General features: G+C 43.4%; 1 protein-coding gene across 10 annotated transcripts in view; it reads right to left on the bottom strand.

Moving 5' to 3' along the window:
• The window catches only part of ANKS1A (ankyrin repeat and sterile alpha motif domain containing 1A), a 178,854-nt gene that overhangs the window by 76,936 nt on the left and 76,418 nt on the right, over positions 1–25,500 (bottom strand). For 9 of the 10 annotated variants that reach the window (XM_059178569.1, XM_059178566.1, XM_059178571.1 and 6 more), the window contains 7 exons: positions 20,606–20,902; positions 19,680–19,755; positions 19,287–19,388; positions 19,089–19,190; positions 17,515–17,711; positions 13,919–14,011; positions 8,109–8,235 (listed from right to left, as the gene is read on the bottom strand). In XM_059178569.1, coding sequence (XP_059034552.1) covers positions 8,109–8,235; positions 13,919–14,011; positions 17,515–17,711; positions 19,089–19,190; positions 19,287–19,388; positions 19,680–19,755; positions 20,606–20,902 — 994 coding nt within the window. Of the gene's footprint in view, positions 1–8,108; positions 8,236–13,918; positions 14,012–17,514; positions 17,712–19,088; positions 19,191–19,286; positions 19,389–19,679; positions 19,756–20,429; positions 20,485–20,605; positions 20,903–25,500 lie in introns of those variants that run through there. The other variant, XM_059178575.1, reaches the window with a different exon arrangement.

A 25,500-nucleotide genomic window follows, 5' to 3' on the forward strand; every position in this document is an offset into this window, starting at 1 on the left:
ATTCCTCATTTCTCCCGCTCTTTTCAGACTGTCATCTTTCCTGCAGTACCTATACTTTTGGATACAATCACAACAATTTCCTGACGAGACTTAGGTCAGAGACACCTCAGCTACTCTCAATGCCACATCAAAAAGTGGGGATAATCGGATCTCTTCCCGCCTACCCTACAAGATGGGGTGTATCCTTATCCTGACTTTACCAATGGCCTTCTAACTGCTGAACCCTTCTTCTAGACTTCCTTTGTCTAGCTCTTTCTGTATTACTTGACACGGTTTACCAGTTATCCCTGGGACTCACTCTCCCCTTCTTCCTTGGTCATAGGACTTTTTTCAATTAGCTCATAGCCACCTACATTAAGATTACACTTCCCAACATCTCTGTAGTTAGGCATAGTCACATGACCAAATTCTGGCCAATGGGTTATAAGTGAAAGTAGTACGCACGCTTTTTGAGAGCTATCTGTGAAGCGCCCTCCTTCCTCCCCTTTCTTCCTTCCTGTGCTGACAGCATGAATTTGAATAGTCACCCTGAACCATGAGATGTCAGAAAGAGACAGGTTCCTTGACAATCATGGACTGCCATGCTAGCCCTAGACTCCTATCTTGTTTAAACAACAGGTATATTGGGGTTCTGTCACATTCAGCCTCAGCTTCTATGGCACTGCTTTATCCTGATTATCTTCCTTTATTTCTTTACCCTTGTGCTTCTCAATATGGTTGTATTTTTGACTTCTTCAATCCCTTTAGTTTTTCCCTCAGCAACTGATTAATATTTCATGTTACCCATCACCTCAACTTGCATTTCTAATCTGCATTTCTAATCTTTCTACCTCTCTTGAATCTGCATTTCTAATCTTTCTACCTCTCTTGAATAGGACCCACATTTTTAAGTGTTTATGGAGTACCTCTACCTGGATATTCTCCTAGTACCTGAAACGCCTCAAACTTAACATAGTCAAAACTAAACTTAACATCTTCCTTCAGTCATGTCCCTCCTCAATCCCTTATTTGTTAGATGCACAATATTTTCCCAAGCTCAAAAACCTCAGAATCATCCTTAACACCCTCTCTTCCTGATTTTTCCACATCTGACTATAAGGTCCTGCGAATTCTACCTCCTCTATACCTCTACCATCCCTACTTTCCCTTCCTATCACTTCCTCCTATAGTTTGGATCCTAATTTCCTTCAAAAGATTCCTTGAAGGAATACTTTGACTTCAAAGTATTCCTGCCTCTAGTCGCTCACATCTAAGATTCCACAATTATTCCTGCCATCTCACTCAAAAAGCTTCAACAACACTGCACAGTCTTTGGAATGATGACTGACATTGGAGATCCCGATCTCTACAACCAGTTCTTTGTTCCAGCCAAACTGGATTACTTACCATTCTCCAAACAGAAGCGCTATCATCTCCCAACACCTTACTGATGTTTATGCCACTTCCTCTGCCTGGAATGCCCTGGCCTTCCTCCTTACTTCTGCCTAGCCAGTAGGATTCTCTGCTTTGGGGTTTAGCTCAAATGCTACTTCCTTCACAAAGTCATCCCTGATCTCCTGCACTAAATAATTTAGTCCTCTTTTGAACTCCAAAATTACTTTATATCACTTTATAGAATTTTAACATATTCTGCCCTTTTATGTATTTTACAGATGTCTCAAAAATACATATGTATGTAAACGGCTGTCAATACATTTTGTGGGAGAAAAATATAGATGTATAGTTCACAAGGCTTGGACTTGTTCCATAATGGAAAGAAAAGCAAACTATTCCAACTCAGAAATATAAATTCGTAAGAGCATGACACTTATACAGTAGGACTTTGGCAGGAGCTCCTCTAACGTGAGAAGGTGAGAGAAGAGGAAACTGCTGAAGCTAAGGCTTAATTATTAAACTGTCTCATTTACTTTTTTTTTTTTTTTTTTGCCTTTGGGAAAAGCATCCAAACTTACTCCTTGGCATCCACCATGAGAAGGTGACCTAGGCTTCCAGGTAAAGATGGTGAATTGAACACAGGTACTGATCTGATCTTCCTGAAGTCTTACTAAACCAAATGTAAAATTGGGACTGCACCTGGAGGCACACCTGAGAATCAATCCCAAGCTGGCAAAGGGAAAAGCAAAGGCTTACACTACAGAATTCCCTAACGGCTCAGGAATTGGCAATGCTCTGGATGTGGGAGAAGAGGGAGAAGCTAACATCTTCCTCCCCTCCCCTCATGCTCATGCATAAACTTCATTTAGCTCTAAATGCGTGGCTCTCAGGAATACTGACTTACTTGCTTCTAAAAAACCTCAGAGTATAGCTGTGTGCCAAACAGTCCACATGTATCACTTTCTTCAGATAATTATGCACCACTGTCCTACACTAAGTGACCGCTTCACCTGGACCTATGCCTATTAGTGGATGCTGCAGAGAAGCACCACAGAGAACAATGATTTTCAGAGCTCTTGGCTACTTTCCCATTTGCTGTCAAACCTAGAAAGTTGTCCACCACTTCAACAGTATGTCCAGAATGTCTAGTGGGCAAAGAGTTAAATACTAAAGTGAAATAAGTGACTATGCTACATGAAACTGGGAACACTGCTCTCATTGCTAATTATGCTAGTCCTGAGTAATGATTTTGGAGGACATCTATGGTGGGAATCATTTAAATAACAGAGGAATACCTAGCTAGATAAAACTATCATAAAACCATCCATGCCTAGGACCTTTCCGGAGGGATGAGTTTTCTACTTCGTGGACTGCTTTCAACTTCTGTCAGTTTTTGTTATATCTACTGACATAAATGGCAATCTAACAACTGCAGAATTATCATACATAGTGCCAGATGCTTAGTCACCAGGCACTAAATGCCACCGGAAACCCCACTGCTATCATTCATTGTGATGGACCAATAAGTCTCCCAGACAATTCATCCTGGGGGATGGCAGCAACTCTAACCCCCCAAATTTATTTCTATAAACTATTATTAATTTTTAAAATCTCCAAATTTGTGCTTTATATGTGTGCTTTATGTTATTACTCTATGTTACTTTTTTTCCTCTTTTCTTGACCAGAATTATCAGAGATCTTTAAAAAACAAGTTTTCAGGGGCGCCTGGGTGGCTCAGTGGGTTAAAGCCTCTGCCTTCGGCTCGGGTCATGTTCCCAGCGTCCTGGGATCGAGCCCCACATCGGGTTCTCTGCTCAGCGGGGAGCCTGCTTCCTCCTCTCTCTCTGCCTGCCTCTCTGCTTACTTGTGGTCTCTGTCTGTCAAATAAATAAATAAAATCTTTAAAAAAAAAAAAAAAAAAGTTTTCATTGTAATGGTCAAATCTACTTTTTTTTTTTACTTCATTATTTCTTTTATATTTTTTCTTTACTAACTGAGATATAACAAGCATACTATAAAGTATATGAAATATACTATCTGCTTTTATCTTTATTAATTTCTCTCTGCTACTTTCTCTTGGTTAAGTTTTAGTCTATTTATTTATTTATTTATGTTGGGCATGGGGCCCAACACAGGGCTTGATCTCACAAACCTGAGATCAAGACCTGAGCAGAGATGAAGAGTTGGACACTTAATCGACTGAGCCACTCAGGTGCCCCAGTCTTTGTTTTATAACAAATAAATTTAAAGATATAAACTTCCCCTGAGTATCACTTTGGTCAAATATTATCAGTATTTATATGAAGTGTTTATACTACCATTAATTAACTTCTAAGTAGAAAATTAGGAGGGAAAAAGATAGGCACTCATAGACCATCTAACATTAATGACCAAGATGCTCAGTTTCACTAGATCAGGCAAAGGCTAATTACAAAAGACACTTCTTTGGCTTATCATGGTGAAAAACATTAAAGAGTGCTAATATCGCACACTGGTGAAGGAAAGGGAAAGCGTGTGCTCATTAACCACCAAGGGAGGGGCACTTCAGCTTTACCAGTTAAATCTAGACTGGTTTATTCTACTTTCTATCAAAGTCTTTTAAGAAATACTCTTATAAGCATGTAAGAAAATGTGTAGAGCATGTCCACAACAGCTTCATTTATAATAGAGAAATACTGGAGGCAATGTAAACAACCATCCACTAGACAATGGAAAAATGAGTCATGGGATAGTTAACAACCATTCAAAAACAGTAAAGTAGATCTTTAAGAACGTAAAACAAAATTGAACCCAGGGTTTATAGATAAGGTAAGTTAAAAAAACAAGTGTACAGGGGCGCCTGGGTGGCTCAGTTGGTTAAGCAGCTGCCTTCGGCTCAGGTCATGATCCCAGCGTCCTGGAATCGAGTCCCATATCGGGCTCCTTGCTCCGCAGGGAGCCTGCTTCTCCGTCTGACTCTGCCTTCCACTCTGTCTGCCTGTGCTCGCTCTCGCTTGCTCTCTCTGACAAATAAATAAAATCTTTAAAAAAAAAAAAAACAAGTGTACAAAATCATTTGTGAAATATGATCCCATTTTAGATTGTTAAAAACAAACAAAATGGTCTCCCATAGTCACTTTTTAAAAAAAGAAAGACCTCAAACAACCTGAAGCAGATACTACACTTAGAACTATGTCACTTCCAGCAACTGTGAGTAGCAGAGAGGTGAGAAGATTTGACATTTTACTTGTATTCACTTCTGTATTGTTTAAATTGTTTTCCTGGGAGATAATACAAATCTACTTTAAAAATGTAATCTAAATAATCCCCCATCCCACCCCTTCTGCGGCAGGTTTGCAAATTACAGTAAGGAGAGCCGAAAGCTGTGGTAGTCTCATTAACACCGCCTTTTCAGAACTGATGAATTAATCCATAAAAGCTGCCTTGGATAATGACATTAGTGAAAAAGCAGAAAAGACTGTGTACTAATCCATAACATCATCTGCTGACTTGTCTCACATTTACCAACTCTAGCAGGCATTCCTTCCAGGCTCACAAGAAACCAACAGAGCCCATTTTCATCTTTAATGTCTCAGCTCCTTTGTCTGAAAGCTCTCTGAGCGATTCAAGCAGCTTGCCTGGAGGCATGCACATCCCGCATGCTGTGGTCCACTCAGATCTGCTTCCTGTACCACCTACTCATAACAGTTAGCCCAGTATTGCCGAGCTGGAAGGAACCAAAGCAAAGGAGGAGGAGATACAAGGTTTTAAGTAATCTGGGGCAGTTTACTCCTTAACCTGGAGATCTCTTGACTTGAGGACAGAAAATTCCGCATCTGGGGGCGCCTGGGTGGCTTAGTGGGTTAAGCCTCTGCCTTCAGCTCAGGTCATGATCTCAGGGTCCTGGGATGGAGCCCCACATCGGGCTCTCTGTTCAGCAGGGAGCCTGCCCCCCCCCTCTCTGCCTGCCTCTCTGCCTGCTTGTGATCTCTCTGTCAAATAAATAAATAAAGATCTTAAAAAAAAAAAAAAAAAGAAAAAAAAAAAGAAAATTCCTGCATTTGGCAGCCAAGGAGACCAGACCCATTTATGAAGTTTGACTTTTACTTTTTCTTCCTTCCAAAGGAAGCCAGTTAACCCATAGTGAGTGGGTCCAGATCAAGCCTTCGAAAGAGAGAATTATAATCTCCTTCCTCCTTGATGCTAAAAATTCTTTCCTAAGAACCACTTTCAAACAGAGCATTAAATACTTGCTCTTTAAGGGTTAATTTCAGTATGATTTATTATTAAACAACTAGAGAACTCATACTCTACTCTTCACTCTCTCTAAATATTTGAATTAAAAACCTAGCAACATGATTAGAAGACTCAATACAGTTAAGAAAGCTCCCCAAATTGCTATATAGATTCAACACAATTCCAATAAAAATCCAGCAGGACTTTTTGTAGAAATCAACCGACTCACTCTAAATTTTTATATGGAAAGAATATCTAAAACAATTCTGAAAAAGAATAACAAAGTGACATAGGCAAGAAAAGGATGGTCCTTGACAAATCGTGCTGAAACGACTGGATAGCCACATGCAAAAAAGTGAATCTCTACCTACACCTCACACCATATTCAAAAATTACCTCAAAATGGGTCATAGACCTAAATGGATACCTAAACCTACAAAATTTCTAGAAGAAAATATAGGAAAAAATACTTGTGAACTTATCCATAAAAGAAAAGAAAAGATACACTGTCATCAAAATTAAGAACCTCTGCTCTCCACAAGGCATAAGGGAATAAAGAGACAAATTACAGCCTAAGAGAAAATTACATATCTGATAAAGAGTGTCCGAAACATACAATGAACTCTCACAACTCAATAATAAGACCATAAACAACCCAATTTTTTAAATGAGGAGAAGAGTTGAACAGGCACTTCATTAGCTATACGGATGGCAAATAATCATACCAACAGATGTTCACATCATGAATCATTATGGGAATACAAATTAAATCCACAATGAAATATCACTATACACCTAATAGAAGGGCTACAATTTTAAAAACCTGACAATATTCAGGGGAGGATACACAGCAACTGTGACTCTGATGGAAAAGCAGAATGGCATAACCACTCCAGAAATGGTGTGGCAGTTTCTTACCTAGGACCCAGCAATCCCATTCCTAGCGTTTTCTCAAGAGAAATGAAACCGATGTTTACAGAAAAACCTACAAATGTTTATAGTTTTATTTGTAACTGCCAAGAACTATAAGTGACCCAAGTACCCCTTGACTAGAGAATGGGTACCTGTGGTACACCCCAACAATGGAATACTACTTGGCAATGCAAAGTAACAAATCCCCAATACACACAACAACATGGAGCAACCTTCAGTGAATTATGCTAAGTGTGAGATGCCCGACTCAAAGGGTACATATGGTATGATTCCCCTGATAGAACATTCCGGAAAAGGCAAAAGTATTGGGACTGACATAAAAGCAATGGTTGCCAGAGGTAAGGGAAGGGTGTGGAACTGACTACAGAGGGACACGAGAGAGTTTTTGGTATGATAAAACCATTCCGTACCTAGACTAGACTGGCAGTTATATAACCATTATTTGTCAGAACTCACAGAACTGAACACAAAAAGGGTAAAGTTTGCCATATTTAAATTGTAACTTTTTTTTCCCCCAGAAAGCTCCAAATGGAAACCATAAAACAAAACAAAATAAAACAATTACTATAAAAATGACCACAAAGTTTCTGTGTGCTGGAAGAGCAATCTTTTAAACAAGATAGTTAAAAATCAGGTAAACCTGGTGATTCACAGACCTGGGGATAAAAATATATGTATATAAAAAATATATGTTTATAAAAAATAAAAAATTAAAAAAAAAAAAAAAATCAGGTCTCCAATGTCAGACACATGCGTACATGTTCTCTTCCCCAACCCCCCACCCTCCAACAGGCCCAGCAAAGGGTGGTTCGAAAGAAGCCATCGCACCCCCACTTCTTACCGGAACCGTGACAGTCAGGAATGAAAGGAGGCACTAATCATACCCCATGAAGGATCTAGTACCTGAAAGTTATAAAGAGCGGGGAGAGTCCCCTTTCACGTGCAGTGGGAACGGCACTGCCCCTTGCTGCTGTTCCTAGCACAGAGTCTGTCCCATGTCCACCGTCTGCTCTCTGTCCTGCAGCACTCGCTCCCTCACAGAGGAAACGGAATTTCGCAGAGGCAATGAAAGTAGGCCAAGGCGACAGAGCACTCTAGTTACGGGGTGGCAGCCAATCACGGGTCCCTCCCCAGGAGTGTCTCACTCTGAGGTCAGGACTCAAAGCAGAGCTTGTGCCGTCAGCCTGAACCCCAAGGGACTGACTTGTTGGGCTTGTTTTTCCACCACATGAACTTGAGGGTTTCTGACTTGAGACCCCAAATCAATCTCGGTCACACCACAGGCTGTCTCCCCTTCCACAGCCATGGCCTGGTCTGACCTGACCACTTCCCTGCTTCACGTGCTGAAGGCGGGGGTGGGGGGTGGGTGGGTGGTATGTGTGTGTGAGGGGGCAGGGTGGGCAGGCCAATGCTAATGCAGGGCATTGCGAACAAAAGGTCACAACACTCCCACCACGCCCATGGGAGTGACACCCAACTTCCCCACCCCAAGGAACATCACCCTCTACTTCCCGCCCAGGATCACAAACTTTAAAAATCCTTTTGCAGTTGTTTCTGCACAGAGTGGGCTAGGGGTGGGTGTGTACCTTTTGGTTTTCCATCCCCATCCGTGGATCCCAACTTCTTGGTTTCTGCTGTTAACAACAGCTCATAAGGATGCTCCTCCTCTTCCTGGGCTGTGCTTCCCTGAATCCAGGGTCTCACGGCCAAGACCTAGGAGAGGAAACACCACAGACTTTCTCGTGTGGGTGCCTAATGCCAGGACAGGTTATGAAGCACAAATTTGAGATTATTGGCTCTTTTCTTGCCAGAGAGAAGGGGGGTCAGCAGAGGAGGTAAAGAGCTCAAGCATCACGTGGTACCACAGCTGCCTTTCTGGATACACACCTGTACCTCAGATCTCAGTGGCTTTTGGGTAAAACATTCGCCTTTTCTTACCTCATTTTATCTTTCAAAAAGCCATCAATAAGTTCCCAAATCCTTCCTTCCCTTGCCTCTCCCAACATCACAGTGTTCTGCATGGTCTCTTTTCAATGGATAGTAGCTTCTGAGTGGTTTTTAGCTAGGGTGCCTCACGAAGGCCTTCCTTCTCTGCAATTCTTCCCCAATATGCACACACACTACCCCAAGGCTGGAATCCTTCCCACTTTTTCAAGAGGGGATCAGATGACTTCTGACTGACCCCGAATGACTGCCATTTACCAGAAACAAAGGGCTCTATGCACCCTTCTTTATTTGGTGAGCCTTTCTTCACAGGTCCTGGGGGTTATAGGGAAGTTTCTCTCAAACGCCAGCTTCCTGCTACATTTATGGTACTATGAGTTTAAATTAATTCTACCAATCTCTGTTCTGAGAGGAGTCAAACAGTGAGGCAGTATGAATTTCACTGGAGAGAACAAAGCAGCTCTGTCTGTGGAGAAATCCCTGATCCAGGTAGCCATCTTTGATGAAATAACTGGACCAGAGCTGGCTTCTACACCCACCAATAAGGTCTAGGTAGCTAAGGGCCTTGTGGCCACAGCTAGTCACGGTACGAAGCTGGCCAAGCTGCCTCCGCAAACCAGGCCAGAAACACCTTAAATTAGTGCCACAGTCACACCAAGAGAAAGAATGGAGATCCTCAATTTAGAGGATCGTTCTGGCTCATCTGTCCTAAGAATCCAATGTGTTTCAGAGACAAATTAAGAATAATCATGTACCAGCTATTAGGAGTGAGCCAAAGCACAAAATCTCTTCCTGAGCAGTTTGGCTAGGAGGAGTGATACATCATGAACAGAGGGGTTCAGAGGAATTCCCAAGTCCACCCAACAAACAATGGTACCCTTACAAATATGATTCTTTGGTACACGCAGAAACTTCCTCCTTCAGACATGTCCCACAGCTCACTGGAGATAAATCAGGTTTGTGATTCATCAGGGTTTTGCTTCTTGGAGACTTAGCTCACTATGCTACAGCCTAACGAGACAACAAGGATTCTGGCTGGCAGCTCCAGAATAAAGGAGAGGCCATGGCTCCTGTTTGGTAAAAAGGCTGCCACTCCAAAGGCAGAATGATGGTCTCTTTCCAAAATTCTGCTAAGCACAGCAGGAACCTCCACTTTACTGAAAGCCACCTAGAAGCTAAAAGCTATTTCATGACAACAAGCCATTTGCCTGTATTACTTATTCCTTTCACCTCTTCGTAGGAACACAATTAAGGGAACAAAGAGGGACCATTAAAGCAGTTCATACAGTTAATACACAGGCATTATAGACAGGAATTTGTGTTCTGCAGGTTTACACACCCATAGCTATCATTTAGCCAGAGCCCTGGAAATCCGATTCCGTGAGTGTTCTGCACACAGCAAGGACCCTTGTATAGCCCCAAGCATGCTTCTGAAAGATATGTGACAGTCTGGATACTCGGCCTATAATACCCTTTCTTCTCAAAGAGGACAGCTGATGACTTCCATCTGGAAAATGGGGCCCACTAGACCTTCGGTCACTCTGCTTGGCTCTCAGGAACAACGAGAAGCACAGCACCAGCAAATGCTAAAGCTGGAAGGGACCTGAACTGTTCCAATCACAGCCAGAGAACACCTGGCTCCAGCTCTTTCATTTCACAGATGCCCAAACTGAGTTCCCAAACAGGTCTGGGGACTTGCCCAAGGTTACAGAGAGCAACCAGCAGAGCCAGGGCCATGAAATTCACTTCCCCTGATTCTGGACCCAAATGTCCTCATTCCCCGCCACCCACCCTGGGATATAAGACTTTGCATCCAATTTGGAACTCTTTCCCTCCTTTAGACTCTCTGGTGAGAGTACCCTGCTCATATCCAGACAACTTCTCGGGTGATCTTTTCCTCTTAGTCCTGGCTCCTGCCAGCTATGGGATTAAAATCTCATAATAAAGCAAGAGACTGCTTTGCTTTGAGCCTTCCTAACTCCCACTCAAGAAGCCCCCTGTCAAACCCTCCTACACTGTTGGTGGGAATGCAAGCTGGTGCAGCCACTCTGGAAAACAGCATGGAGGTTCCTCAAAATGTTGAAAATAGAACTGCCCTATGACCCAGTAATTGCACTACTGGGTATTTACCCTAAAGATACAAACGTAGTGATCCAAAGGGGCACGTGCACCCGAATGTTTATAGCAGCAATGTCCACAATAGCCAAACTATGGAAAGAACCTAGATGTCCATCAACAGATGAATGGATCAAGAAGATGTGGTATATATACACAATGGAATACTATGCAGCCATCAAAAGAAATGAAATCTTTCCATTTGCGACGACGTGGATGGAACTAGAGCGTATCATGCTTAGCGAAATAAGTTAAGCGGAAAAAGACAACTATCATATGATCTCCCTGATATGAGGAAGTGGTGATGCAACATGGGGGCTTAAGTGGGTAGAAGAAGAATCAATGAAACAAGATGGAATTGGGAGGGAGACAAACCATAAGTGACTCTTAATCTCACAAAACAAACTGAGGGTTGCTGGGGGGAAGGGGGTTAGGAGAAGGGGGTGGGATTATGGACATTGGGGAGGGTATGTGCTTTGGTGAGTGCTGTGAAGTGTGTAAACCTGGTGATTCACAGACCTGTACCCCTCTGGATAAAAACATATGTTTATAAAAAATAAAAAATTAAAAAAAAAAAAAAGAAGCCCCCTGTCGCAGTGAATATGGCAATAACTGATTTTCAAGAGAAAGGATTCTGCTCTTTTCCAGATTATTCCTTAATCTTTTCTACCCCTTTCTTCTAGGGCCGGCAGTAAATTGGAGCCAAAAAGCCATATTCTCTGTTATGTAGAAAGAAACATTTCTGCTGCAAAGAGAAGCTACTACCAGTCACCACCTAACTGGACCAACAGAATGACCAGTAGGGGTGTGGGCAGTTTTCTGGGAAGAGATACCACGGCAGCTGCGCCTTCCCATGAATGTTTAAAACATCTGAACACAGAGAAGGCTGTGGTCAGTCCGATGCAGCTGACAGCCCATTTGGCGGGGCAAAAATGTCTCAGTAGCTTGTGTGCACACACATGTGTATGTGTTTAATTTCTTTAAGCCCATTTCATGACCTGGTCATTAATCTGATAAGCTCCCATGGAGACAGCTATACTCAGCTTCCCTTAAAGGCTTTCGTGGGTCACCTGACAATGACAAGCCTGGGGAATGGGACACAAACACTGAAGCAGATGGCCTGCCAAACATAAAAGTCAACTGTGATGAGCCAGTGCTTCCTAGGACACGAGGGTTAGGGTAGTAAAGCCTACTAAGTAAAAAATCAAAACAGGAAAGACTAGAGTCAAAGAAAAAGAAATAAAAGTTCACTGTTGGAGAAGACCTAGTCATTTCAACTACAGCAAAGAAAATCTGCTTTGATCACTAAAAGCATAATGACATAGCCACATCTCTTCTGTACTTATTTACTTATAATCACTAAGTAAGCAGAGCTGGGGTTCTCATGGTCTTTCAACTCCTGACTGCAGTGGCCCAACTGACCCAGAATTTCAGACTATTCACAAGCAAGTCCTAGAAGCATCATCTCAGAGTCTCCACATCCAGGAGAGTAATATGGAAATTTCTCCCCTTATCTCTTGATACTGTTTTTTTTTTTTTTTTAAAGATTTTATTTATTTATTTATTTGAGAGAGAGAGCTCGTGTGTGCATGCATGAGGTGGGGGGGCGGGGCAGAGGGAGCAGACTCCCCACTGAAAAGGAAGCCCAGCAATGTGTCCAGATCCCAGGACCAGTGATCATGACCTAAGGTGCAGAAAGACACTTAACTGACTGAGCTACCTGGGTGCCCCTCTGTTGACACTATTATTATCAACAAACCACATTCTCTGAAAAGCCTGAGGAGAACAGAAAGTCTTCATTATCTAATATTTCTTTAAGAGCCTTGCATTTATCCTTGGGCATTAGGAATTTTAGTCTAAGTCCTTGTTAAAGAGGTGGCATAAGGCATTTATAGAGACCTAGCCCCAGTTGAACGTGCTCTGTAAGTAATATAAGTAAAGGTTCTCCTTATAAAAATGGAGTAAGGAAGCAAATCTCCATATTAAAAATATGCAGGGATATGATACATGCACTTCTATCTGCTAGTAATGTATTATCACCTTAGAGGCTATAATCTAGAGACCCTTTAGTTGAAACCTGATAATAAGCATTTTGTAATGAAGGCATACAAAGAAATAGGGACAGAATTTACACCTAGCATAAACATCTTCCCCTATTTCCAACACTGACTTTTATGTTCTTAAAAGGGTATCCTTGTATTTAATTATCCATTTTGTTAAATAAAAGCCTTCCTTCTGGTTCCATGAGTTCCTACTAAGTAAAAGAACCTGTCTCACTGGATGGTCTGTGGCAATATCTGACCTTCTAGGGATAAAGTAATGACACTTAGATGACTAGTTTATATCAGTTGATTTTTAAATTAAAGAACAACAGACCACTGAATGAGCAACAAAATAATGAAATTTATATAAGATTTTGAATAAATACTGAATAAACATATTCTCTGCACAGTGGTAAGGATTAAAGGAGCATTCTAAAAATGAAAGCTCACAGAAAATATGATTTCTTCATACAACCAAGAAGTAAGATTGAACTATTTGCCCCATGATAATAATTCTTCTTTAAAATGGTGGAATAGTGGGGTGCCTGGGTGGCTCAGTGGGTTAAAGCCTCTGCCTTCAGCTCAGGTCATGATCTCAGGATCCTGGGATCGAGCGCCACATCTGGCTTTCTGCTCAGGAGGGGGGCCTGCTTCCTCCTCTCTCTGCCTGCCTCTGCCCACTTGTGATCTCTCTCTGTCAAATAAATAAATAAAATCTTTAAAAAAACAAAACAAAAAGGTGGATTAGTCTTCTCAAATAACCTTCTTTGCTTTCTCCCACCCCCACGACTCCTATTTCTCTTCTAAAATGAGTCTTCATGACATTTTCCATGTTTGTCCTGGTGGATTTCTTCATGTGAAATGAAGAAGAAAAATGTGAAAACAGAAATAAGACACTTGGGGCAGAACCACCAAAGTTCGCTTATAGGATATCATCTACAGAACAGCGATTAAGGCCATACTCCACGTTTTGTATCAAAAGAGGACATAGGAACAAAACAAGCAAGAAGTCAAACTGTTTAGCTACTAGAGCCAGGAGGAATGTGCATGGTTTACTTTCAGTGTGCAACGTGGATCAATAATTGGCCTGTCTGCTGGACAGCCCCATTAAAATTCTTTCCTTTGTACTTCTGAATGGGTTGGAAAGGTCTTCTTCCAGATTACTGATATGCACAAAATTTACTAATCCAAAAAGGCGATAAGCAAATGAGAAAGAAAAGTCTTCTTTAAGCACACATCGAGGTACTTGCAAAAAATCGTATTTTAGTGATGGCAATAAACCCTCAACCCTCTACCTCAGAAGCTGTCAAGGGAAAATACTTCTTATCTATGTGGTCTTCCTCCTCCTCATCAGGTGGTGGCTTTGCTGGAGGCGGTGGCCGTTCCCTCTGTAGAAGAGAAAAAGCATTTCACTATCTCTTTTTTCAAAAAGTATTTTACTATCTCTTTTTCGATTACCTAACTTTCTGTTCTTATCTTAACTCTTGGAAATGAAAAAGAATGTAAAGAACTCCCCTGAGAGACTAAACTCAAGGATCAGTATCTAAACACATGGTTTAGTATCTGTACCCCCCACCCCCCACCCGCACCCCCCCCACACACACACTTCAGCCAGCATGCTCTTCACTTTCTGATGTTTGTAGCAGAAAGTATAAACACAGCTTTCATATTCTAGACCACAGTGAGAAATAGCACTGAAACCATGGCACTGCCTTATCAGAAAATGTCCAATACCCATAATAAAACTCTAGCCTAGAAAAGCCAGTGGCTCAACTTTCAGACTGGTTAAAAAGAAGCAGCAGTAAATCAAAGCAATCAACTTGTCAGAGTTCAAACAAACCCATGTTATTAAGGAAGTAATGAGGAAAGCAATCAAGGACAAAAACCGTCAATTCCTGCTCAAACTTTAACGTTACCCCCATTTATTCATCGAAGCTCAGAACTGGTCTCTATCTAGTTCTTGGTCACCTCCTTCAATGATCAGTATTTTTTTTTTAAAGATTTATTTATTTATTTATTTGACAGAGAGAGAGATTACAAGTAGGCAGAGAGGCAGGCAGAGGAGGAAGCAGGCTCCCTGCTGAGCAGAGAGCCCGATGCGGGGCTCGATCCCAGGACCCTGGGATCATGACCAGAGCCGAAGGCAGAGGCTTAACCCACTGAGCCACCCAGGCGCCCCAATGATTAGTATTATGCATCGCTCACATACTAAAACCTTTCATCCCTGCCTATTTCAAAAAGGAACATTTGCCAGTTGTCTGCCCTGGAGCAAGAATTGGTGAACTCTTTCTTAAAGGGCCATGGAGTAAATATTTTAGGCTTTTGCAGTTAGCCCCACTACTGCCACAGCTGTACCACAGAGCCAAAGAAGATATGCAAATGAGTGTGGCCGTGTTCCAATAAAACTTTATTCACAAAAATGGGCAGCTGCCTGCGGGCCACATTTTGCCAATCCCTGCCCTAGAGCAAGAAACACCCTGAAGCAGGGATTAGGGAGGTCAAATGTGGCTGACAGTTTCAGGAATACACACCACCTTTGGTGACAGAAGGCTGGGGAGAGGCTTGCCATAGTACCTAAGGGACCCGGCAGTGTTGTTTACAGTCCAAAATCCTAATCCTGCTCCATAATCAATGTTTCTACAGGGAAGGGAGTGGGAACCTGACCCAGGAGTTGGCTTGCAGGCTCATTCCCGGCCTCGGCCTCGTAGGTTAGTTCACAGTGTTGCTAGGACAAGAATATTTATGAAAGGGTGGAGGAACATGGCGAATTACACAAGAGCCTTGGAAAAGTCTGGAAGACAAATCCATGTCCCAGGAGCAGCAGGAGCAGCCAGCGTTAGGTAGCATTAGGTTAGCATTTGGCATCCATGACCTCCCTCTGTTCAAATACACTTCACCCCTCCAGATTCTATCTTGATAAATCAGTCATTCCTACACTCCCCGGAACCCAATGGATGCCTAATGGCAACAACCTTAAAACAGATTCGTCTTTTCAAGCCAAACAAGGCTATGAGATCACATTTCCCAGTGAGTTCCACTTTCCCTAGCCAGTCTTCCTACAGCAGCACAGAAACAAGCTTGGTTCCTTCCAAAGGGCACCATGTATGGAAGGGACTAGCAAAGGCAGCAGGCCTGTCATCTACACCAGCTACCCAACCCTGGGACAAAAACAGCCAGGGAAATACAAAATGAAACACAACAACGACAAAAAGGACCCATCCCAGAAACCTTCTCAAGACTAAAAGAGCCTAGAAAGAACAAGATGAAAACCTCTTGCGCAAGAATTGATCACCAGAGATACTGGAAAGAAAGAGAAGCAGGAGCCTCTTTTTTCCTGAACGTGAGAATGTTGGCCCAGGGGCCTGCGAGGGCAGAGCTGAGTTAGGCTCACCATCCACAGCATTTGTAAGGTGTAGAACAAACAGTCCCCTGACCAAGGTTCATTACCAAGAGCCAGGCAGGTAGCACAGCCACCACATATTCAAGTAAGAATGGCAAAGCACGCATCCCAAGATGCATCAGTTTTTAGTTAGCAAGTCCACCGGAGGACAGATTCTTGGGGTGGGAAAGAACAAAGAGACTATAAATCAGTGGCAAAGCCCATAGGAACTTGGTAATTCAGAGCTCGCTTCAGGAACCATGTGTTCCTCTGGTTAGGCCTCCGGCTCCCTCTAATGGACATCACCTGTAAGTACCACACAGGCCGGCTTGCTTGCTTCACTGCACCTAAGGCGGAAGCACAGGAAATCACTTTTGTCCACAGAAGCACGCGCTTCCCTACTCACAAGGAGTCTTACCAGTCCTTGAGAATACCCACTCCAGTAGGATACCACAAGACTGGTTGGCCTTTCCAAAACTCATACAGAAATGCTGGCACTGTTCTAGGACCAGGCAAACAAAAAACAATACTAAGCCTAATAAAAAAGAACACTAAGAAACACCAAGTCATTCCCAAGGCACATTTGAAAAACCCAAGGATCACCCAGTGGCCAAAGGTTCATCTAAATGGTCATAAGGCAGATTCAGACCAAAAGGGATAAGGCTGGCCTCTACTACAAGAAGGAATAATATACACCTGGAAATCTGCCTCAAGCTGGGATCACTGGGACTCAGAGCAGTGGCAGGTTCAATAAAAATGCAGTGCTCAAAACCTCAGATTATTATATTGGCTATGTAGGAAGGTTGGTCAGGGGAACAGTGATTCAGGTTTGGGCTCAGAGTAAAACCCTAAGGTAGAAAAAGGGAGTAAAACCTCTTGAGAACAATGGACAAGACTGGAGGCAGAAGCAAGCAAGCCCTGGAGAAAGGAGCAGTCAGATGGGAAGGTGGACCAAGAAATGGCTAGAGAGATTATAACTGGGAAAAACAGGAATGCCACATACTAACACATGTGATATCCGATTAAGTCCTGCTACAACCCTGCTGAATGCAGAATCCGTCCAGATCCAAATGGATACCATTCTGAGGGCAAATGGAAGGTGAGGATGCACTCAGGGGAGACGAGAACTTACTTCAGTGAGCTCTTCCACTGTAGAACAGCTCTCAGGAGAGAAAACTATCAACATACAGCAAAGACCCCAAAGACAGAAGCCGCACAAGGCTAAATGGAAAAAATGCTTCAATTTGCTCTAATATCAAAAACTAACAGAATGATGCAGACATGTTATATTGAAATCAGAAAAGTCAAAATTCTACTTCAAGGGGATCTATATAGATTAACCACAAAAAGCAAGAGAGATGTGGCAGAGGCCCAGGAGAACAAGGGGAGTAGGCTGCAGGCCTCTGGAAAGCTAGCAGGCACTCGGTGCATACTCCCTCTCCTGGCGCTCCACCAAAGCACAGGCTGACAACACAGCCCCCGTTTGTCTGTCGAGGGCCCTAGGCCACATACAGGCCTCACTCCAGCAGTCTTCACTCCCGCTGCCTCGGCCTCCTTGTTCATGGAGTCCCGGTCAGATGATCGTCCGCTGGCCATGCTGTCCAACGAATGGCAGGAGACAGCGTTATACAGCGCCTCGTAGGGACCCTCCTCTTCAGCGTTTGTGTCAAAATCAATGATCAGTTCAGTCACTGCTTTCTCCACATCACCTGAGCAGGTTAGAGAGCAAGAGTCAATGGATGGAGAGCATAATCTCAGATTTCCAAACACTACCCAACCCCCTTCCAACCACCTCAAGCTCCTTGTCAACCTGAACTTGACAAACCGTAACTGAGAGCAGGAAAATAAAACAACTGCTTTGCTCCATGGATAGGAATAAATAGAGTTTCAGTTGCTCTTTATACCCTGAGACTCAAAGAGATTTTTCTCTAATTCAATGTAGCAAACCCTTGACATCTATGAGGGATACCTCCCTCCAAGACCTTAAAAATTCCCAAGAACTTCAACACCGCCATAGCATAAACTTAAACCATAAAATGTGGCAAAGTATAACTGGAAACTTAAGTATTCCTTTCAAATTCTTAGCAGAAACCTCCATGTGCTCAAGCAAAAGAGGGGATGGTGAAGTCTTTCTAACGCGGAGGCGGTGTGCAAGGTTAAACTTACCAGAGAATACGAACACCAGACCACCTGGGACTCAAACATGGGACGCTGAAAAGTTACAGACTGTTGTGGACCAGAGATCTCTGGGTCTCTGGCAAACAGTCAAAACCGTTACTGTAAAATCCCTGAAAGCTAAGAGTTTAGTGAACTACTAAGCCCATCACCAGTGGATTATAAGGTCAAGAAAAAAAGCAGGGGTGGCAGTGGTGGGGGCAGACAAGGACTCCACAGTGAAGACAGGTCGAGCACACCTTAACCTGATACGTCTGCACCCCTCTGAAAAATCCCTTTCCTGTTTCAGGACTGGTACGTTGTGCTATTCCTCTGGCCTTCTTTGCTATGCTTTGTATTGGAGGGGAGGTGTCCATCAGTATTCTGTTTGTCTCATTCATTATACCTAGGACCCAGAAGGTTGCTCAATAAATCTGAAAGGGTAGACTGTGGTTAATGATGGGGAGGCTGGACTGCCCAAGCTGGTGCCCAGACCACATCTATTGGCCAAGTGATACAGAACCAAAATCTGCCATCTACACGTCTACCAACCAGGTGGTACTCACTCAGTATTTACTGAGGGCCAGCTATGCCTACAGCAGGGTAGTGTGTGTTAGGAAAACTTTCCTCGAGATCTGAATTTACCTTGAGATCGTCTGGCCTACACCACATCCCCGAACAGACCTCACAGAGCCAACTATAAAAGTGACAATAAGATAAAATAGGAAAGAAGAGGTCCGAAGTAAAAGGCCTAAGCTCTGTCCAATAAAAGTTCAGATACTAGCTAGGAAACAATAAATGTGAATATGAACTTATTAAGCACTCCCAATCCCCTGAAGTTATTATTTAAATTAAGCTTTTTCTCTTCTACCAAAGACCATTCATCTCTTCAAGCTGAGAGCTCCTTGACTGGCACAGAAAGGCCACCTTACCCTGAGACTCCTGGGATACGGAAACCATACTGGAGATGAGAGGTCCCTGAGACGTGGGGGTTCTATCGGCCTCTTTCGCACCTCTTTTTCCAGTCATGTGATCTACATGGAAAGACAAAAAAGAGCTGCACCAAATGCAAATGCAAATGGTTCGGTCAGTGTGTCCCCAGGTCGCCCCAACAGGCGATGAACGGGTACCTTCAATAAGCGCCGCTATCTGCTGGCTCTTTTGAGAAGGCAGTTCCCGGACAGTGTCTAGGGCAGTCAGGCCACGGTTATCTTTTATGTTGACATCAATTCCTAGAAAAGCACACCAGGTAGACCAGGGGGAGTGAGCAGTTGCAAGTCAGCCTCAAAGAGGGTCAAATTCCCGGACTCCTAATGCCCCCAGTAGCACAACCAACATTTTTCATCCAAAGCCATTTAATAAATACAGTTCTTCCAGAACAACTCGTACACTTGCAGTCAACCCATGGAGACATACATACATTGGGTTCAAGTGCAGCCAGCAATAATCCCCCTCTGGGGAGGCTAGGGAGAACAAGCCCACCCCGGCATGCCGTGTAAACGAGAGCGCGGCCGACCTCTCACCTGCAGCCAGCAGGATTTGCACCACATCAGTCTTGCCAAACAGAGCAGCCTCATGCAAAGCACTGCCCTTCTCCGTCTGGAAGGCAAACGAGAGCGCAGAGCAGCATGTCATCAGAACAGTGACCCAGGTTTGGCTTGGCTCCACACGACAAATGGAATACAGACAATGGGAAGGAGTGTAAAATTAACCACACAAAGTCCTCTGTCATTATCTTTCCCACTTTTCTGGTCTGGATTCTGGAACCACAGTCGTGGCCCGGACGTGAAGTGTGTTTGAAATGCCACCATCAGGCCACACAGGAATAACTGTGTAGCAACTCCAGGAGCCACCTACTGGTGAAGCTCCTCAGGCTCCAGCCCTTCCCAGTAGGGGGAAGGGTGGAGGGAGGAAAAATCAGAAGAAAAGTAAGAGAGTTGGAGGTGGGTGGGAAACAACCAACATCTTAACTTCATGTGTGGTTTGGTGCTTTGGGGTCGATGCAAAAGCTAAGGAGCAGTCATTCATCAGAATGGACAAAGCTAACTACGCAGGGAAACGCTAAGTTTCTTGTTGGCAAGATCAAATCCATGGGACTTTGCAGGTGGCAAAGAGCAGCAGTGGGAACGCCCATATAGGAAGATAATGAAATTTTTCTAATTTTGAGAGAGAGTCCACGAGCACATCTTTTCAGGGCATAATGACTATATATTACCCCTGAAAAGGAAAACAAAACAAAACAAAACAAAAAAACAAATCAGTAACAGACTCACTTGAGGAGTTTGTCTCTGAAGTTTCACATGAAAATGAGTCAACGGATGGAAGCATCTGAGACAGGATGTGAAACGTGCTAAATAAGAACACAGCCCAGCAGCATGGTCCCTGCGCCTCTCCCACCACAATGCGGCCCCTGGAGCCTAGGGGGTGGGGGAAGCGACTGCCCGGCTACCTGGTAGTTGCTGTCCATGCCAGCATCCAGTAGGACCTGCACCACAGCTCTGTGGCCGTTCCGCGCCGCCAAGTGCAAGGGCGTGTGCTTCCTAGTGTTGCAGCCCAAGAGGTTGGGGTGCGCGTTGAGGAGCATCTTCACCACCTCCAATCTCCCATACAGAGCAGCCAGGTCCAGGGGTGTCTCGAATTTGTTGTTGCGCATGGTGGGGTCTGTCAGCTCCTCTAAGAGGACCTTCACCACCTCCGTGTGGCCGTACTGCGCAGCACAGTGCAGGGCTGTCTCGTTGTCGTTGTTCTAAAGGATTGACAAGCAGATCCCATCAGAAGGGCACCTGGCAGACTGGCCTATGACTGGGAAGCACACCCGGAAAACTGTTGAAATTTAAATGAGAAAATAGCAGCAATATTTGGGGACTACTAGAAGCCGGTCAGAATGAAGACAACAAATGAGGCCGGCTACTCCGATCAGCCACCGTGTGCCCCAGTTACTGCCAGAATAGGGGCTGGGGTGCCCCTCAGATTTACCATCTCCTGTGCGCCATGAAGGAAGTGTCCGCAGGCTGCAAGGAGAGTGAATGGGGGAACGCGGCGGGCCCCGGGCAGAGGCCCCCACACACATGAATGCTGATAATATCACTGCCATTGATTCACTTTAAATTTCAACTGGTTTTACAATTTATGTTCCATCAACCCTGGATTTTCTGATTCTGGTTTTGTTGACCGTCCAGTGCCTTACAGACAAGCTTTTTTTGAAAGAGTTTATTATCTGCACAGCTTCTTGCATGCAAATCAACCAGCCAACAATCAAAGTAAAAGAGCAGAGCACCAAAAGTTACTCTCGGAGATCTCAGCCAACAGCCACCTCCCGGGGAGGGCGGCACCTGAGCTCAGTCACAGAGGAGCCTGGGACCCTGTTGTCACCCTGTGTCTACCCCAGGAGCCTGCACCAATGAACGCATGCGCAAGCTGCCACACGAGGAAGTGTTGCTTATGTTCCAAAGGCTCAGTGAGACACAGGAATGTTTTGTGAGAGGTGCAAAATATTCAAAGTTATAATACAACCATCAGTTCAGATTCACAATCCCGGGGTCCTTTAATGCCAATTGTGTTTCAAACTAAAGACAGAACCTGGGACAAAACAGAAGTTTGTGCTCCGTCCACCATCGGAAGCAAAATGCTAATCATTTCAGTTGTGCTTCTTCTTCTTCTTTTTTTTTAAACTACTACTGACAATGTATAATCAGATCAGGAATAAAGTAATTTCCATGACCTCTCCTTTTTTGGATGCACTAAAGAAAATAATTCTCCCACCGGATTTTGAGATTCCTAAATTGATCCAGGAGGCTTCTGCCACTTTAGGGGAACCAAGCGGATGAGGTGGTGTGTCCATCAGGTCAATATTGTGCACCTCTCAGTGACCAAAAGGTAATAAGTGAAATGTTTCCACAATCGCTTTAATTCTATTAATTACATTAAAAGTAACAGACCAGGAGTTACCCAAACATGCATGCAGTTCCATCTGCTTTTGATCTGGCATTTGACTGCATCATTTTTTCCAGCTACACCAAGTGCACCACAAAGATCTAGAGCTGCTGGGAGTGAGGCCCCCAAAGGCCAGAGTGATAGCAAAACAAAAATTTTTGATGAAATAAGGACAGAAAGGGTGGTAGCAGGAGCCACATGCGAAGATAAATGCACACAGATAAACAGAGGAAGCAGCACTGAGCTCAAACACAGCCCAAGGAGATCAGCAGCTGAAGTGCGGACAGCCTTCGCTGGTCACGGGACAGAGCCGTTAGCGATGGCCTCCTGCGATACAACTGGGCCCAAGGAGTGGATTCCATGTTAACCTAAAAGGTTGGAGGGAAGGGGAAGCTCTGGGCAGAAGGCAAATCTTTGGGGTTCCCTGTGCCAAACCAACCACTTAAGATACCCATTTGGAATGCCCATTCCCAAATAAGCCAACTCAAAGCTGTCACTTCATGTTCTTGCAATGAGAGACAGCTTCATCAACAAAACACACAGGGGCTTGCTTTACAGTTGTTCGAGGGCAGAGTGGCAACCCAAAGAAATTTTAAGAGGATTCTCAGGGTTTTACATCTCAATTAGCAGGGCAGAGAAAGTCAGCTTATTCTCATTAAAAGCCCAGTCCAGAAAAGCTTGTTCACTCTGAGGCAGACACTGCTGTCTCTTTTCTATTCAAGTTGTCTCCCAACAACCAGAATACTCTGTCCTCGATTTTGTAAAAAGTATGCCATTAAGGTCCGAAGAATTGTAAAACTCTAAGCTAGCCAGCAGGAGGAAAAAAAAGAGAAATCTTGGTTTGTTGTTGTTGTTTGCTAGAACTAAGGCAGCTACCACAAAGCTGTCTTACTGAAAGCAAGGTCTTGATCACTACCAGGCAAATTTCCTGCCTCTGTTAAAAACGGCCTAACCACGTCTCTGCAGAATGTCATATTCAAATTAACAGTGTAGAAAGTATCTCTCATGCTTCAGTCTTGCCAGACATGGTCTGATCATTATAATATTTGTAAGTTGAAGTCTGTGGTGACCCCATCTCTCGACTATTGAACACAGGCCATCACAATGAGCTCTTCCTACCAGCTCCCCTTTGGACGTGACAAATACCAGCGCAGGAAGTCATTAGTGTTGATTCAGGGACCCACAAGAAAGGGAGGGATTCCAAGGAGAGTACCGACTCCTCGGGACCCAGAATCCTTCTTTCACATCTTCCAAATCCTACTACAGGCACTCCTCACACCTCAAGAGTTCCCAGAATCATATTGCTATGTATTTGGACTGAGGATGAAGACTAAGAGTGAACACCCCAATTTTCCTCCAAAGTCTTTGCACACTCTCCAGTCTTGCCTGTCTTGAGACTCACTTCCATTTCTCCTTGCTACAGTCAGTACCACTAAGAAAAAAGACCCCAATACTCTTTAAGTATGGAGACCCCATTTAATATGTAAATCCATTTGATTTACATATTATATAATATTACACATTATGTAATATTATCTACATGTTTATGTCTATCTATCTATCTCACATTGACATAAACTACAAGCAACAGAAAACTATACAGAAACATTCTGGTGGCTTTTCTCCTCTTGAAACTATTCTAAGCCAACACTTCCCAGTGCTTAGACTGCAGCCCAACTATACTCTTGACCACTGTTGATAGACACTAAAGTTGGAAACAACTGAGCTACAGCTCTCTGTAGCAACAATGGTGTAGGCTTCAGAAACCTACCAAAATTGGAACAAAAGGATAAACTGGACCTCCTGAGATTTAGCAGACATGGCAGAAACATGAGAATTGGGTCCATGTAGAAGAAGAGCTAGACTTACTCTGTAAATGCTCTGGAAGGCAGAAACCTGATCAAAAGATGGAAAGTTTAGGAAGACAAGTATCAGCCAAGCGTAAGAAACCAAAAATTAGTGGAATCCAAAAAGAGGCTGCCGTGCTCGCTTCGGCAGCACATATACCAAAAAGAGGCTGCCAAGTAGGAAGACTGGTTGTTACCAAGAGAAACACACAACCAAATAAAGCAAAGGGCAGACAGCTCACCTTTCAGGTGAGAGAAAAGGATTCCTGCTTTGGATGCAAAGTTGGCCTAGATCAGTGGTTCTCAAACTGGCTTCGTTTTGGAATTACAAGGGAGCTTAAAAGTAACTGAGTCCCACTCCAGACTTGCCAAGGTAGCACATCAGAGGTAAAGCCCAGGAAGACTATTATTAAAAAGCTTAACAACCTAGCCCGTACCACCTTGACCAAGCATTCATCTAACAGTGAGACAAACTGACATCACGTGCCTCATAACGTGAAGGAACGAAATATAACATCACTCCTGCAGCTTTCCTGCTAAAACTATAGGGCCTGAATCGATCAGATTCAGGAAATAACGGGAAATATGTGAAAATATCAGACAAACTTAAACTGAGTGATAGTTTACAAAATGACTGGTTTGTATTCTTCAATACCATCAATGCTGCAGGTCTCTGTGGCAATCGCTTAGTGGATTCAGCTGTTCGCTGAATGGTTGGTTGGTGGTTCGGTCCCACCCAGGGATGTCATGTTCGTGGTTCCTAGTCATAAAAGACTAAGAAGGGCTAAGGAAGTGTTCCAAATTATGTATGATCCTGGACTGGACCAGGAAAAAAAAAATTGCTCTAAAGAATATTATTGGGGAAATGGGTAAAATCTGAACACAGATTCTGTATTAGATTCCAGTATTGTATCAATGTTGAATTTCTTAAATTTGATGACTGTACTATGGTTGTACAAGTGAATGCCCTTGTTTTTAGGAGATACACACCAAAGTATTTGGGGTCAAAGGGTCATGATCTCCATGACTACGTATCAAACAGTTCATCATCAATTATGCAACAATATATCTACACATTTGAGAGAGAGAGAGAGAAAATGTGCATGCAAATGAGACAAAATGTTAACAACTGGTCAATCTAGATGACGAGTGCAATGCAGTTCACTGCATTATGCTTACAACTTTTTATACACTGAAAATTGTGTCAAGATAAAGTTTTACAAAAGCTTGCTGGGTGATTCAGATGCAACCAGTCAAGCTGATCAGAATGTGGAGACAACTGGTTGAGACAACTTCCGGCCTCTTCCAGCTCTGAAACTTAATTATTTTTATGTGGACAGGGAAAGAGATATACCCTAAAACTAATTTGACCATTGCTCACCTTACAATATTCAGACTAATTTAAAATTATTTTAAAAGGGAGCAAATAAACGATTTTAATAGTTCCACCATAGCTACAGATGACCTACATTTGAGACTGGTGTATGCTGACTTGTTGAAAAAGGAAAGGCTCCATATGTCAAAGAGGAAGATGAAAACTCATGAAAACCATCCCTGCTCCCAG

The sequence above is a fragment of the Mustela lutreola genome, chromosome 6 (assembly GCF_030435805.1).
Source record: "Mustela lutreola isolate mMusLut2 chromosome 6, mMusLut2.pri, whole genome shotgun sequence".
NCBI classification, from domain to species: Eukaryota; Metazoa; Chordata; class Mammalia; order Carnivora; family Mustelidae; genus Mustela; species Mustela lutreola.